Source organism: Wyeomyia smithii, chromosome 2, assembly GCF_029784165.1.
Source record: "Wyeomyia smithii strain HCP4-BCI-WySm-NY-G18 chromosome 2, ASM2978416v1, whole genome shotgun sequence".
NCBI lineage: Eukaryota > Metazoa > Arthropoda > Insecta > Diptera > Culicidae > Wyeomyia > Wyeomyia smithii.
This window is the reverse complement of record NC_073695.1, coordinates 13,691,150-13,707,002: the sequence shown is the minus strand read 5'-3', so window position 1 is coordinate 13,707,002 and position 15,853 is coordinate 13,691,150. Positions and strand designations below refer to the sequence as shown.

Below are 15,853 nucleotides of genomic sequence, written 5' to 3'. Positions count from 1 at the left end.
ATAGTACAGCCGCTCGTTTCCCGCTTTTAAAAGTTCGGCCGGGATACCGTCCTTTCCAGCGGCCTTGCCGTTTTTCAGCTCACAAATCGCCTGTTTCACCTCCTCCTGTGTTGGTGTCTCCACAGCTTGTTCGTCATCCTGTTCCTGTTCTGCTCATCCGGCTCCTCACCGTTCAATAGCGCCTGAAAATGCTAGTTCCACCTGGCTGTAACTGTCGGTTTATCAGTAAGCAGGTCGCCTTCTTTGTCATTACACATGACCGACACAGGGAAATTCCTCCTTCTGATTCTGTTGACAGTTCTATAGAATCTCCGCACGTCGTTTTGAGCATAGCTCCTCGTACTCGCGCTTCTTCTAACGGTGGGTTCTATTTTCGGCAGCTCTTTCCCCCCTGTACCTCTCTCTGTTCTGACGCGTAGCCGCAGTGAGCATGCGGCTCCTGGCACGGTTCTTCTCATCTGTCGCTCTCTGGCACTCGGCATTGAACCAGCCATTAGGCTGTCTTCCACGCGTCGTACCTACCACCTCTCTCGCAGTCGATTCGATGGCGCCGTGGATACTGCTCCACAGTCCAGTTGTGTCTTCCACTCCTTCCTCCTGCTGCTCTGCGATCCGATGATCCAGCTCTCTGGCGTATTCTTCTTCTACGCCATCAGCCTTCAGTCGCTGTGTGTTGAAACGCGTTGTCCTCTCTGTGCGAGCTTTCAGCACGTTCGACAACCGAGCACGGATCTTACAAACGACGAGATAATGGTCAGAGTCAATGTTTGGTCCCCGAAAAGACCTTACATCGGTGACATCCGAAAAGTGCCGACCGTCAATTAGTACGTGATCGATCTGGGAGCAGGCTTCTCCATTTGGATGCCTTTGGTAAACTCCTTAATATTTGAATCGAATACTTCGAATCCGGCGGAACGAGGGTTTTCTTTTCTTAGCGGTGACGGAGTTGACGAAAGTCAAAACCGTTCGCAATGATAAAACCTCTTATGCTTAAAGCTATTCCGGTGAAACGAACTGGAGTAGACCAGACGCTGCGGAATGCTCATTGATTAATTCTATCTCTTTATTGAAAATCATTCGCTTTTATAGGCAAATGCAATTGCCAAAATATTTAATTCTATGTGTTACATGTGTGGCCAGCTTGGGCCCCTACTGGAAACAGCTGGAGAGTCGAGCATTAAAATTGCAACGCTGCATTTTGCGTGCTGTCTGAATCAGGCACCAAACGTTGCGGTACACTCGCTACAAGGCCTGGTAGCGAGTGTGCTGTAACGCTTAGGCATAAGGCTTTCAGTAAGTACCGGAACTTACTTGCGCGGGTCAGTGGTTTGAATCGAAATTTGTTTTGTTTATGGTTTACGGTGCCGTACAGAAGAGTTGGTATACGACATGCCTCCAGGTGTGTTTCCGAATATTCAAACGTGGAAAAAAGGAGCTACATATGGTCATTCCTCTGGCAGCGGCAAAGTTTATCAGCCTCAGCCGGTTTTCATTGGTTGACGAGTGAAGGCTGTGCCTTCCAATGACCGGACGGAAGAAATCCTCCCTCCCAACCTGTGCGTTTGCGTCTCCGATGAAAACTTTTACGTCCTGTTTTGGGCACTCGTCATAGATTCGCTCAAGCTTGTCATAGAACTCATCTTTGACTTCATCGGATTTGTCGTTTGTCGGTGCGTAGGTGTTGATTAAACTGTAGATGTAAACTGAAGAATTTGCCCTTAATCCTCAACACAGATGCTACGGTCCTCTACGGGCCTCCACCGGATGACTCTTATTTTCTGATTTCCCAACACTACGAAACCGACGCCCCGTACCGCTGCTTTGCTGCCACTCTAGTAGATGTGGTACTTGAAAGAAGTGTGTGCAATAGGGTATACTACACGGAATTTGGCCACCGAACCTCCTGATTAGCTGCGGTTTCGACTCCCTGCCGCTGTAGTTCTCGAGCAAGCAAGCCAGCTCGCGCCGATTCGCACCGATCCGTTCCGTATTTCTGTTTTCGTTGTTCGTGGTAAGGAGAGATTTCGGTATACTACCTTACCAAGGTCCCGATACCTACTTCCGGCTGATGAGACTGCCATCTTAGGTGTAGCTGGTGGTATACAGCATTTCAGCATTCAGTCGCCCGCTCCGGGTCAGACGCTGTTGCACGCCGCCTCTAACTTGGGGACAGCCACGTACGACCCCCCTTCCCAGTCAGCATATGACCAAAGTTTCCACCGGGAGTTGGTTACCCGTCTCCGCTAAGGTTACTCGTATCCCAGTCGGCACTTCGTGGAGATGACCACATTAGGGTCTCAAGTTACACGTGTCCACGGCTTGTATATTCATAACGTGAAGTGGACGGTTTACTGGAGCAGTAAAAAGCGGATGGTGGCAAATATTGGTCGCTCATAAAAGCTTTTAAATTATCGAACCGATTTGCTCATTCGTTCATTGAACGGCAAAACGGACGGTTCTTCCTGGAGCATTCAATCTATCCATTTCAAAAGTTACAGCAGTAGGTATGCGAACTTCGTACTGTGAAAATTTACTCAGTTGGAGATGTGCAGATTTTCGGAGTCGTTCGAATAACCTTGTTTATGTTAATGGTGCTTATTACGGGAGTCACTTCACGGTGAAATCAGAGTGAAGTGAACAAAATCCTATTACGGGACTCACGTGAGTGGGAAAAACGTCTCAAAGTGACATCTGCCGCGGAATCGGGGTTATTAATTATGAGTGTCATATCAGTGAAGTGAGAACGGAAAAAGCGACGTTTCGCGTGGAATTATTCCACGACCATTTTGAACGGTGGAATGATTCCACTAAGATGCCATAAGTCTTAAAGTTGATTGATTTGTGATCTAATGGTAAATATTGGATTTATTCTTTACTAACGAAGCGAATCAGAATTTGATCCGTGCCTTAAAGCGGTCAAATTTCCATTTTTTTGCCCTATGAAAAAAATGCAAACTAGTTCAGGAAATTTGCAATACCGAAAAAAACGTTGTTTTTTGATGCCGAATGTCTTAGAAACTTGGAATGTCTTGGACTTGGACATTTTTGAGCTGGGAAACAATCTCATTTCACTTGTCCTATTCTCAATTTCACTTCACTGTCAATCTCACTCCACGGAGGTGAATTTTGTCACCTCACTTGAGGTGGAATCGGGAATAGGTCGAAAAAAGTGAAGTGAACGTGAGAGTGAAATATATTTCACCGTGAAGTGACTCCCGTAATAAGCACCAATGTCTAGTTTAGCAGACCACGAACCCCCAGATTATTTTTCAGACCATTCGTAGTCCCACATTGAACCTGCGTTTGTGCACAGTGCACTTAGGCCTTCAGCGCCCTAAGAGAATGATGATCACACGAAAACCACGTACATTCCTTACGACAACCATTTCAGAGCTGGCAAAATGAGTGTTCAAGCCTTATAATGTACAAAACTATTTTTTTTATATTTTTGTGATCCCTTTATAAATGCAATAGGTTCACCAAAATTACGTCTTTTATTCATCGACACACTAATGCTAATTAGATCGGCATGAATCCATAGCGCTGACTTTTAAAATTTTAATTGGACTGTTCGAATAATTGTCTACGTGGTACGTGACGAAAGATACTACATAAGGTGTTAGTCAGCTGCCGCGTGTCAGTGATTATAGCAAACTACTATCCCATACACGTATTTCATACTTTAAAAACTGAAACATATTCTTCGTGTATTTCTCTCGATTCAAGTACCCGGCCTTCGGAATATGTTTTCAGTAATGCTCGAGACAACCATGTCAGATATATTTATTTTTATTCCATTTTTCGTTGATTCTATTAGCGCAGATCAAGTCGTAAGCTGTATATCTGCAGCATTCTAATGCTCATAGTTGCTTCTCCTTGTAACGATTATAATTTGTAGGTAATTATCATCGACATTTTTTAACGACAGATAACCGACATTCTGTCTCGTGACAGTTCATTGCTAAACTCTAATCATCTGTTTCCTTTCTTACACATACACGCTATCCGTTTGTTTTCGTCAGTTGTTATCTCCCTAAATGGATTGGCAATAATTAAACCACTTTTTAACATAAATTCCATTAGAAGGAATTATCAGTTGCGGTTGCGAAACAAAATGCAAGCAAATGGAAAGTGGTGTACTGAACTCTTTCTAAAAAAAATGCTTGGTGTATAAATAATTTAATAAAAACATAACACTTCTATATTCTATCTAGAAACGCCAATTTCCGCCCAGTTTTAGCAGGAGCGGTTCCTCTCATTTCATGCTCAGTAAGTGCAGGCAAAATGATAGCTGGAAATCAACATAACGTAACGCGAATCAACATCTTCGCGACGAAGACGATATCTAATTTGACTTGGTGCGATAGTGAAAGGTGAGATCCGAAGACTGTTTCCAGATAAAATGCCGCACCGTTCGGAGGTCCATGTTGGGATCACAAACCTGCAAATGTTTCACAAAAATGAATGTTGAGCTGCGATAAATAGGATGGACAGCAGAAAACTTACAACATCATTGCACAACAACTCGATTCGTTCCTCGGCCGGTACCTGACTACCTTCGGAGTTGGCATCACTTTGGCTGTTGTTTTGAGACGAGTTGGAATTACCAGTGCTGGCCGGCAGATCGGCGCCCAATACCTTCTCCAAAACATGCTCACATACTTTCCGGCACTGAATGAACTCGTTCGCGATTAGCCGTTCCTGGTTTAATGAATTAGGCTTTATGATAAACAGAAATTACAGATCCCAGAATTCATTGGCGATCATGATAAAATAGTTTTTTTGGGCGTTGAGTCGCCAACCACTTACCTTTTTACTGCGATCCTGCTTTAGCATTGAAGGATGCGCCAGTAGGTAGAAGGGAAGTTTGATGAACTTGGGAATTGTTCGTTCGATTACAACGTTGGTCACCCAGGACGGAACGGTTTCACTCAGCAGAGCACTTTCAGTCTCTCCGGCGGCATCCTTCACAAGCAATCGACACACGTTTCTTCCACCAACTTCACTGAAAATGATTGGCGTGTGTTTGGGGATGATGAAATACTCGTTGCCTCGTATGTCACCGTCACAGCCGTTTTCCATGTCGGGACCGCCCTGCAAGTGGTGATGCGGTGGCGGTGGCTTCCAGTATTCCAGTAAAGCTTGCAGCAGAAGACTACCGTAGTTTACTTTTGGATCCGTACCGGACTCCGCATGCTCTGGAAGACCAGCCTCGGCTGAAACCCATGCTGCGAAGCAATCCACTTCGTCTTGGCCAAGGACAATAGTTGGCATCTAGAAATGAAACGAAATACAAAACTAGCAGTAATATAAGGGGCATTCGAACTTACTCCCGTTTTTAGATCAACCGTAAACCAGTTTGGAACATGAACCCTTTGACTGCGCTTTTTGATTTCCTCTTCGTAGTCAACTTTTCCCAAATCCTCCACCTTTTTGACCTTTAACACATCGTAAATTGCCACATTCTGTTCGCTGTCTTTTGTCAGCATAAACCTCTTATCGTTTAACACATGATATTTCTTTATCGCTGCACCACCTTTGATGCAGGCCACTTCGTAGCCCTTTCCCTGACTGCCATTAGTATTAACGGCATTAGCAGAACCCAGCGATGTTGTCGAATTCGTGATCGTCGCGACCTCAGAGGCACCCCCTCCACTGTTACTGTTGATACTGCTGTTGCTACTGTAGTTATAGTTGCTCAACTTATCCGTTTTGTTCAATTTCCAGCAACGGATGTCACTGTTCCAAGTGGTTGCCCAGAGACCGGTCTGATCAATATTGTAGCACAAGCTTAGCACAGGTGCTCGTTCCTCGCAGATCAAAACACTGTTCGTCGGGTTGCGTAGTTCCGTCATCACAATCTTTTTATCCCTACTACCGGAAATTACGTGCGTAAAGTTATCCGTCATGAGTAGAGCCCAAACACCTGAAATTTTAAACGGTCATCAAGCATTGGAAGCGAAAACTTTTTGCACACACCAACCTTCCGAATGGACACTGATTGTCTGAATACATCGCTGCTGTCCGATGCTCCACAGCTTGATCTTTCCATCCGAGCTGCCCGATACGACCTGCGTACCATCCTCGGACACCACCAGCGCCTTCACATTTTCGGTGTGACCTTTCAGCTTGGCGATTTTGTTGCACGTACGAGGATCCCAAATGCGAAGCGTGTTCTCCGTGGAGCCACTCACGATTATCGTGCCGGAGGGGTTCATTGCAAGACTGTAGATTGAATCCTTCGATCCCGTGATACTCGATGCTGTGCAGGGTGAAAAAATAAGTTATATTGAATGCGAACGAAAAAACGAAAGAACTCACTCGTAACTGTGTTATTAGAGGCAGTCAATGCCGTCAATGTATTAACATCCCACAAAAATATAGCCTTATCCAAGCCTGCACTGGCCACCTGTTCCCGATCCTTAGCATACGCCAGCGCCTGAACGTAATCTCGATGCGTTCGCAGTGTCGACATGCAAAATCCTTTGTGAGCGTTCCACACCTTGACCGTCGTGTCACAGCTGGCGCTTATCACTAAAAGAAAACCAAAGCCCCGTTAAAGTGGTTCTGAAGTTATCCAGCAAAACACTTACAATTCCGTCCACCACAGCACAATACGATATCGTTCACCCAATCGTTGTGATGTTCCATACTTTGAATGTACGGTTCCTGCGAGCTGATCTGCGTTGAGTTCCATACCCGAATGATGGCATCGCGCCCTGCCGAATAAAGCCGCCCGTTAACCGGGTCTAACTGCAGGGCATTTACGCCATTCCGGTGCCGCTTTTCCTCTGCGTCTCGAATTACAAACGATACCTGAGAATTAGTAAACAGACCTTAGTATTTCACCTGTTACTCGTCAAATACGTTTAATATCACTAACCTGCATCTTCTTCCGGCCTCCCTGGTTGTTTTTATGGGTCAACATTGCGGCTGCTCCCCAGCGGAACTTGAACCCTTCCGTCTAGTCGTTCGTGCGTCCGTCTACACCCGGAAAATTCTGCTACAGGATGCACGATGGACCGCAAACTGCAGTCCTCTTTAGAAACCAGCAGCTTCCGCAACGGGGTTAAACACAGCTAGAAGCATCTGTGCTAGAGAAAAAACTGGCCTTAATTGTCGAGAGAAAAGAAAACTGCACTTTTGCGTATGAGATGGTTCTTCTTCTTACTACCGCTTGAAAAAAAAAGGGCCTGGCAATGGAAATATTTTACTTATTTCCTAGCTATTTATTTACGGTAGCTGCCGATTTGAACATCAATCGATAGAAACACTACTTGGTTACGAATATTCGCAACAACTTGCACCGCCTAGTGCCGTTTTAATTAGCTATTTTACGGTAAACTGCATAAAATTTTGAAGTGGTTTGTTTACGGTGCAAAACAGCGACGAGATCAATTTTCCCGTTTTGACGTTTTGTGTGATTTCGATTTGACAATTTAGAGCTGGGTGATATTTCAAATGAGTCGGTAAAGCAGATTCTGGCCGAATGAATTAAAGAGCTTTTAAAGATCAGATATCACAAATTGGAACACTTAAATTCAATGATATTTTTTAAATTTATCGGTCTGCCAACAAACGGAGATTTACAACACTTAAGCTAATTATCGCCAAATAGGTTTCATGTTTGCTTAATTATCAATTATGCCAGAATTAATGAAATTTGTAGTATTTTAGGTTCAACCGACCAACAACATTTTGATTGAAAATAATTCAATTTATTGGATTTATCAGAGCAACATGTGAAAATTAGCAGAAGTGGGTTTTGGAAACTTAAGCTCAAACTGTGAATACAATTGATCAGAGCTTATTACTCTATTGAATAAACTAAGAAAATAAAATTAAATTTTATCTTTCAAAGCAACCAAACTACAGCACATTCAATTCAAAGACTTTCCATTAAACATTTTAGTCGCCTGAACGGCGCCTTTGGTTGATCCCTAAATGTGGATCAACCACATTTAGTTTTTTTTTCTTTGAACCTATTGTAATTACAGTCGAATACTTCTAGAGCGACATCGCAAGGGACTGTCGTTATAGCAAAATGTCGCAATAATATGAAGAATTGTTGTATATGAAGAATAAAAGGAATCGTTGACAATGTCAATATAGATTTAGCAATGTCGTTATAAGGTGATTCGACTGTACTATTGTCGCAATAAAGAATGACAAGTACAAGTTTTGGTATGCCGTTATAGAGGAAGGTCGTGACATTCCGCTAATGTCGCAATAAAACGAAGAGTTTTAGTATAAAACTGAGGGGCCTTTGAGAATGTCGCTATGATTACACTAAGATTTGTCGCTTTAAAAACACTAAGGTCGCTTTTTACGCGGCATTTTTTACGCGGATTACGGAATTTACACGGTTTTTTTAAGCGGATTCCGGAATTTACGCGGTATTTTTTTGCACGGATTTCGGTTTCTTTTCACTTGAATTGCATAATTAACGCAGGTTTTTTACGCAGATTCCGGAATTTACGTTTTTTTAAATAATATTTTAATATATTATGGGTATTCATGTCGAGCTCGTAAACAAATACCCAGCCGTAAAAATACTCACCTCCATTGACGAGTAATGGAAGATACACAGTTTACGGCTGGGTATTCGTATACGAGCTTGATGTGAAGACCCCTATTAATAGATATGAAAGACAAACTGAATAATGCACAAACCGGGTCTCAGCAATTTTTGCCAAGAACGGCACCAACTGAGTGCTCGATTAAAAAAAAATGTCAGCAGTCACATTTTGCCGTAAAACTCGGTTCAACCTAACTGAAATTTCGGTAAAAAATATTACAGCGCTATCACAACCGAGATTACGGATATTTTGTGCCGAAATATCAGCTTGGTGGACCGAGATTTACGAAAAAAAATGTGACAGTTGTCATTATTTTTTTTAACCGAGCACTCAGAGGTGCCGTTCTCGGCAAAAATTATCGAGACCTGGCAATAAATTTTAAGTGTGCATATATTACACCATCAAATTACCAACATTCAAAAATTGTCAGTGGTAGATTTCATGCGATGAGGTAAACACCCAACCAACAATTTTGTTGAATAATGGCTTATTAAACTAGAGCTCAACCGAAATCCGCTTAATAATACCTAGTTAAAAAGCTGTGGAGTAGCGTGAGAAGAGTGCTAAGGCTCCATATATGTATGTTATTATAGTGTTTATGAAGAGAATAACAAACCGAACAAGTTAAACCAAGATTTCATACTCGAAAACGACCGGAGTTATTTCATCCATTTCATTGTATTTCTTATGCTAATGAATTTTTCTTTCTTCCGCACCTTCATATTTCTTATTGTGTTTTGTTGTCATCAATTTCCTTTAATTTGACAGTACTTTGACTCGGCCTTGGGCTGCAATTCTTCTGTCGCCTCTAACACCTATTTCGCAGGCAGTTCTATCCCGAAGTCGACGGCCTATTGGGAATCCGGCTCAATGTAGTTTTCGTGATCGTTCCTTAGGCATTCTAGCTACATGCTCACAGTAGCCTGCCGTGTTTTATCGTACGTCTGGTACACTTGATGGTTCATGCGTTTGCGCCGAACACCATACCACAGACAAACAGACGTACCACTGCATACAAAATTCTAAGAAAATTGTGGTTCCGACTAACTTGTGCGACACCTACTAGACATATTCCGCAAAAGATAAACTTTCAGCTTTTCTGTTGATTTTGGCAGCACGGTGCTCGAATCCTGTCAACTGAGTTCAAAAGAAAAGACACATCAGCGCCACCACCGCTGCGGCGGGAATATTCCACATAATTGAAACTCATTTGAAATGATCGTTATTTTGATCCACGGAAATAAATCTCGTGGTACGTCAGTTTGTCTATGACCATACTACAGTTTGCCGCCAAGAATTGGCCGCAAGATTCTACGTTCAAAAACACTAAGAGCTCGCCGATCAGCCTCTTTCAATGTCCATGCTTCATGGTCATAGATAGCTACCGGGAGAATCAGTGTATTACCGAGTGCTAGTTTTGAACGGATTTGCAGGCTAAGGAACCTCAGCTGGTTAAGCAATCCATAGAGGGCCCTATTTGCGACCGCTATCCGTCTCTTTATCTTACGGCAAACCTCATTGTCGCACGTCACCAATGTACTCAGATAAATAAATTCGTCGACTTTCCTCTTGAGAGGTTCGAAGGCTGCTTCTACCGCTCTACGGTTAATACCAATGATGTCGATATCATCCTCAAAACCTAGGAGCATGTGAGACTTCGTCATGATGGTGCAGCTCCTCTGCACGCCAGCCGCCGCTGACCTCCAATGCGATGTTGAACAATAAGTTTGACAGTCCGTCACCCTGCTTCAAACCATCTAATGTCATGCTGGCATGTCACCAACTATCCTAGCTTGGAAAACCAAGCTCGCACATTATCTACCATAACTCATTTCTCTTGATTGAATCGTACGCTGCTCTGAAGTCTGTGAATAGATGGTGAGTCAGAAAGTTGAATTCTCGGAATTTATCCAGGATTTGTCGCAGGGTGAACATTTGGTTCGTGGTGGAGCGCCACCAAGAGTTTCCGGCAACGGCCCCAGTCGATGGAACAAGATGCGGGAGAGAATTTTAATCACGTCATTGAGAAGAGTTATTAATGCCCCAATAGTTATAACAGTCCAGGCGGTAGCCATTTTTAAAGATCGGGCATATGAGACCCTCCAACTACTTTGACAGTATAATGTCAATGGTGCTAATTACGGGAGTCACTTCACGGTGAAATCAGAGTGAAGTGAATACAGTCCCATTTACAGTCCTATTCACGCATTAAAAAAACGGAAAAATCGACTTTCGGGGACATAGAAATTTTTGAGCTGAGAAACATTCTCATTTCACTTGTCCTATCCTCAATTTCACTTCACCGTCAATTTCACTTCAAGGAGGTAATTTTTGCCACCTCACTTGAGATGGAATCGGGAATAGGTCTAAAAAAGTGAAGTGAGCGTGAGAGTGAATCATGTTTCACCATGAAGTGACTTCCGTAATAAGCAGCAATAAGGACAGAGTTACTGAAAATTTGGTATAAGATTTGCCAGTGCTGCTAACACAGACAAACAGACATGCCACGACATTTTTTTTTTGTGGGTGACTTTAAGTGACAAACAGGCTTCTGTGCTTCTGTTTTTGATAATAACCGTCAAAAAAAAGAAGATTAACATTGCATTGTGAGAATGGAGCTAGAAACGGAGGCGCTTAACAGGGAAATTAATGGAACCAGTTACTCCAAATTGGAAGGTTCTTGAGTAAGTTTTGAGATAGATTTTATAGATAATTTTTCAATTATTCGCTTTTTTAACTAATTTTAATTCAATCGAATGAAATTATGTAACCATTGGTTACATGGTGGGTGTTGGCTCCGCCACAATAATAACTACATCCAGACTTGCTCGATTAGAACCTCCTACCTCCCAAAGCCTACCCTGGATTCAGAGCACACCAACATGTCCCTCCAACATGATATCCCTCCAAGTCCATGATGATATGATATCCCTCCAAGTCTGACGTTTTACGTCCGGGACGGAGGGGTCATACATGCAGGAAAGCTTCTTAGTATTTCCACCACTACGTCAACAGAGTTAAGTGATATCCCTCCAAGTCTGGCGCACAGCGTCTAGGACGGAGGGGTCACTCATACGGGGTCGCTCACAGAGACACTGACAGAGGCGACCAAGGTATCCGGCTCCGCAGGGTGTTCCAAAAGGAAGGGGAAGCCCGCCGAGCAGGTCTATTAAGGTTCGGGAGTGTTCGTGACACTCCCGATTCTGAAATGACAGCTCGCATAAAAGGCAAAGAACCGATACCAAGGGGGCTTTTTTTCGGCTAAACCAGCTAAACGCTAAGAAGTGCGCGCATAATTATTTTATTTTCGATTGTCTAGTACGCTGGGTGTGAATTAACGGAATTGTCGGAAGTTAAAAAGTGTAGTGTTAGGTAATAAAAGTTTTAAAATTGTAATAGTCAAATGTTAAAATTGTTGAAGATGTTAAAATGTGTTTTTATAATGTAAAATAATTATTGTTTTAGTGCGTAGCATTGTTAAAAGTCTTACGGAAAACTACACCTGAATTAAGTAAAACAAGGAAACAAAAAGGTAAAACTAAAATATGTACAATTAAATATAAGTTGGACTTAAGACAAAAAGTGTAACCTAGGCGTAACTAGGCGTAGGACAAGATGGCTAATTCCCTTCGAAAAGGTCCTCGAAGGGCCTTTTATTCTTGCTTCTAGAAACATACTTTCGAGGCGGCGTCCTCCATTGAAAAGGGATAAAGGCATATATCCCGCTTTTTAACGGTCTTCAAACCGAAACACCGCCATTTTGTGGCACACCCGCCATCATATTCAGTTACCGTGAGGTGCGAGCGGGTTGCCATTGCTCCGGTATTACGACCGGCTACGCTGCAGAGCAGAGGAGTGCAAAGCCACCAACCGCCACGATGTTCGAGATGCCGACTCGTGCTCAGCATTAATGGAATGGAATTTAGCCACTCGTTAGCCGGAGTTCAAGTAACTTAGATATAAGTAAACTATGTCGGGAAGGGAAATAAATTAGATATGTAAGATAATTTATGTCTATTTTAAGCACGAGATTTCCCTTAGTTTTCACCTAGCTTCTTATTCCGCTCTACGAACTCAGCCGGAGTTTCAGTTGCTTCGTTTAGTTTTTTTTTAAATGAAAAGGGTCGCTTTGGTTTGATCGTGTCGGAGTCGACGGGCCACGTACTGGAATTTGGTTCACCCCTGTTAATGGTTCGTGCCCTGGGGTGTGCTGTAAGCGAACGTACTAGTGAGTGGTGAATACCAGATTGGCTGTGGGCTCGTTTCCAATACTTAGCACTATATATCCACACCCAACACCCCCTGAGCAAGCGGGAGGTTATCAATTAACTGAAATTTACCCAAAGCATAGTTTAAAGGATTGAACCGCAATTGAACTAAACGTTGGGTATTTTTGACATATTATTACACTTAATGCTATATACCTTATATTGAATTATTCTGTAACTACTCAAAATTGACTTCCTGCACGGAACGACCCGTTGAGTTAAATCGACATGAAAATGAGTACTTCTCGTTTTCCGTGTGGAGAAGGCGTCATTACGCCGTGTATGTCACTGGGCCTTTAGTTCGAGAAAAAAAATCGAAAAAAATGACCGGATTCGATCAGTTGCTGGAAAATTTGCCGAAATAAATTAAGTGTGTAAGGCTACTTTTATGATTCTTACATAATTTTCAAGTCAAATGCAACATTTCGACTCTAGTGCTCGGGATCTTTTGTGCAACATGATTAGCCTTAAACATAGTAGACAATTAAAATCATTCTTCGATTGACAGCTGGTGCTGCAGTAACAATGACCGTTGCCCATTGAAATTCTGTTTTATTTTATCACGAATTTGCATAATTGAAAATTTTTAATATTTTATTTAAAGTAAGCCCAGCACTCATATACCTACCGGCTTCTGTGTAAACATAACCTCCAATTGTAAACAATATTGGATGGTATTCCCTCATTTCCAGTTGATTTCCAGAAACAAAAACAATCGCCCACTTGGATTTCAAAATGGCATGTGGAGTCAATTTTTGGCCTCTAAGGGCATCCCTAAGGTGAAACGGGATTGTGGCCTTTTCCTATACAATTTCGAGGTTAGAGTTCTTTTTACTTCTGTGTTTTGATCGTAAAAAATTCGGCTTCCACTAAATAAACAGCACTCAAATTGCTACTTCAGGCATGCAACAGTTGTGAAAACAATTGATCAAAGTTTCATGTACGTAGTCTTCATAAATCAAGAAAAAATTAGATTGCAAAATTCGAGTTGATCGCGACCACGTCCCGTTTCACCTTAACAGTGCGCTACTATTCAAGTTGTAATGGCGACTGTGTACAGGGCGGCTATTTTACGCACTCATCCGTTTTCACACCGGTCGTTGCTATTGTCTCTGTTTGACGTTTCATCCAGCATAGACCTTTAGCAGCGCTGTTACCGGGCTGTCAAATTTGAGAGCGCGATGCTTCTCGGAGGCCCGGCTATTATTTTTCTAGCGCGTTTAGCAGCGACCGGTACGGTATGAAGTGATGATAGAGCGCTACCAAACGGGGTATAGAAGCGCACTGTTAAGGATGCCCTAAGGAGTCGTTCCTAAACCACTTGGTCATAAAGAGGGAAACGGGGGGGGTTTGTCAAAAGACCACGAAAGACCACGCCAAGGGGTGGGCGGGTTAACGAAATGACCACGTGGTCTTTTTTCCTGACTTATAATTTATTGTTGCCACCAAGTCAAGAATGAAGCTGTTACTTTTTAAAAATATAATGTGTACTGAAAGTTTAATAATAAAAATGTAATAAATTCAAGCGAATTTTTAGCATTTGACAAATCAAAAGACCACGTGGTTAAAGTCGCAAGGAAGGGGGGGGGGGGTGGCCAAATGACCACGGAAGACCACGGAGGGGTACGGGGGTATAAAAAAAAGATCAAAATATGACCACGTGGTTTAGGAACGGCCCCTAAGCATCAATCTGACACAGGAAACCCTTCAAAAGAAAATACTTCAAATGAAATGCTTCAAAGTAGTTAGGGGTGTCAAATCATCATAGACACATTTCGTGCCCCAATGCCAAATTTGGCTTCATTTGCTTGATTAGTTTTCGAGTCATGTAGAAATTTGTGCTTCATTTGTATGGGACTCCTCCCTTCTGGTGTCGAACCACTATGGAAGAATTTCTTGCCCACAAAAACCTGCACATGAGAAATTTGTTTCCATTTGCTTGATTGGTTCTTGACTTTTGCATAAGTTTGTGTACATTTGTATGGGACCTCTCCCTTCCAGAAGGGGGGATCGGTTCAGTAGTTTCCAAGTCTGTATGGATCTGGCAGACGGACAGATCTGCATTTTTATATGTTTAGATTTCATATACAATTTATAATCAGTCTACTAGGTGCTGTATGAAATTTCTTACCAGATGTATTGCTACCGGTGTTGAGAAGATACATGTCAGGCAAATATCGCATGAGAAACAGTCTCCTGCATTTATCAGCTTTGGCTAAAAATTGAGTCTATAATCATTTTCCTAGTTTTAATGTTCAAATCCAGAAGTTACAAAGTCTTGATAAGTTCTACGTTAAATTGTCTAGATTACTTATCTAGGGACTAAATAATCTTATGATGTGTTGATAACGACAAGGTCATAATATGGATTGTGGAATGTGAAGTATTTTTTACAATATTGATATACGGTTTTACCACAAACTAACAGACATACCACGTTGAACAATTTTCCGATAGAATCATCGTTCCGATGATAACAGTAGTTTATTTGAACAACACTAGCACCATCTCCTCTCGTGCTTTTGCTGCGTCTTGTGCCACAGAAACCAGAAACCTTGTGCCAGAGCGCACAGAACCGTATGAGATTGCATGACAGCGCCCCAGACGGTGTTGTCGCGCGACGACTGTTATTTGATTGGTAAATTGACCCTGACGACTCTGTTGATATTGGTTTGGTTTTTACTTGCGGAAGTGAAGGAAGGAAATATTTTTGCTTTTGTTTTTCACACATAAGTTGACAATTGCATATGAAAACTCGCGAAGGTACGAAGGGCCTCAAAAATCTCTTTTACTTGTGTCAGGGCTAATTGGAATGATCTTTTTTGTGGCGATGTAGTTATGTTCCAGAGTTACGTCTGTTAGTCTGTGGTATAACCATCTATTTCACCGTCATTTAAATCTGACTTTAGTTATGAAGACTTTAAGTCATAAAGCAGACGAGAACTTAACGTATAACTTGGAAGATATATGATTTCGGATTGTTTCGCCATCGATATTCAAATCAGC

General features: G+C 42.4%; 1 protein-coding gene across 6 annotated transcripts; it reads right to left on the bottom strand.

Annotated features, from left to right (window-relative positions):
- Positions 1–3,779: 3,779 nt before the first annotated feature.
- Positions 3,780–7,404, bottom strand: LOC129725716 (WD repeat-containing protein 48 homolog). 6 transcript variants are annotated; one of them, XM_055681822.1, is made up of 9 exons: positions 7,172–7,404; positions 6,884–7,094; positions 6,594–6,816; positions 6,322–6,534; positions 5,984–6,262; positions 5,331–5,926; positions 4,810–5,274; positions 4,507–4,719; positions 3,780–4,441 (listed from the first exon to the last, which is right to left on the bottom strand). In XM_055681822.1, exons 2-9 carry the CDS (start codon positions 6,926–6,928, stop codon positions 4,346–4,348), a joined length of 2,130 nt encoding a protein of 709 aa, XP_055537797.1. In that variant the 5' UTR covers positions 6,929–7,094; positions 7,172–7,404; the 3' UTR covers positions 3,780–4,345. The 6 variants fall into 6 exon arrangements, with proteins under 6 accessions (XP_055537797.1, XP_055537801.1, XP_055537799.1 ...); XM_055681826.1 differs by having other exon boundaries at positions 6,884–7,089; XM_055681824.1 differs by having other exon boundaries at positions 7,175–7,404.
- Between the last annotated feature and the right edge of the window lie 8,449 nt (positions 7,405–15,853).

Coding starts and splice junctions, on each gene's coding strand:
- LOC129725716 (XM_055681821.1), bottom strand. CDS start 6,928: ATGTTGACCCATAAAAACAACCAGGGAGGCCGGAAGAAGATGCAG. Junction 5,927..5,983: donor AATCAGTGTCCATTCGGAAG/GTTGGTGTGTGC, acceptor TTAAAATTTCAG/GTGTTTGGGCTCTACTCATG. Junction 4,720..4,809: donor AGCAGGATCGCAGTAAAAAG/GTAAGTGGTTGG, acceptor TTTATCATAAAG/CCTAATTCATTAAACCAGGA.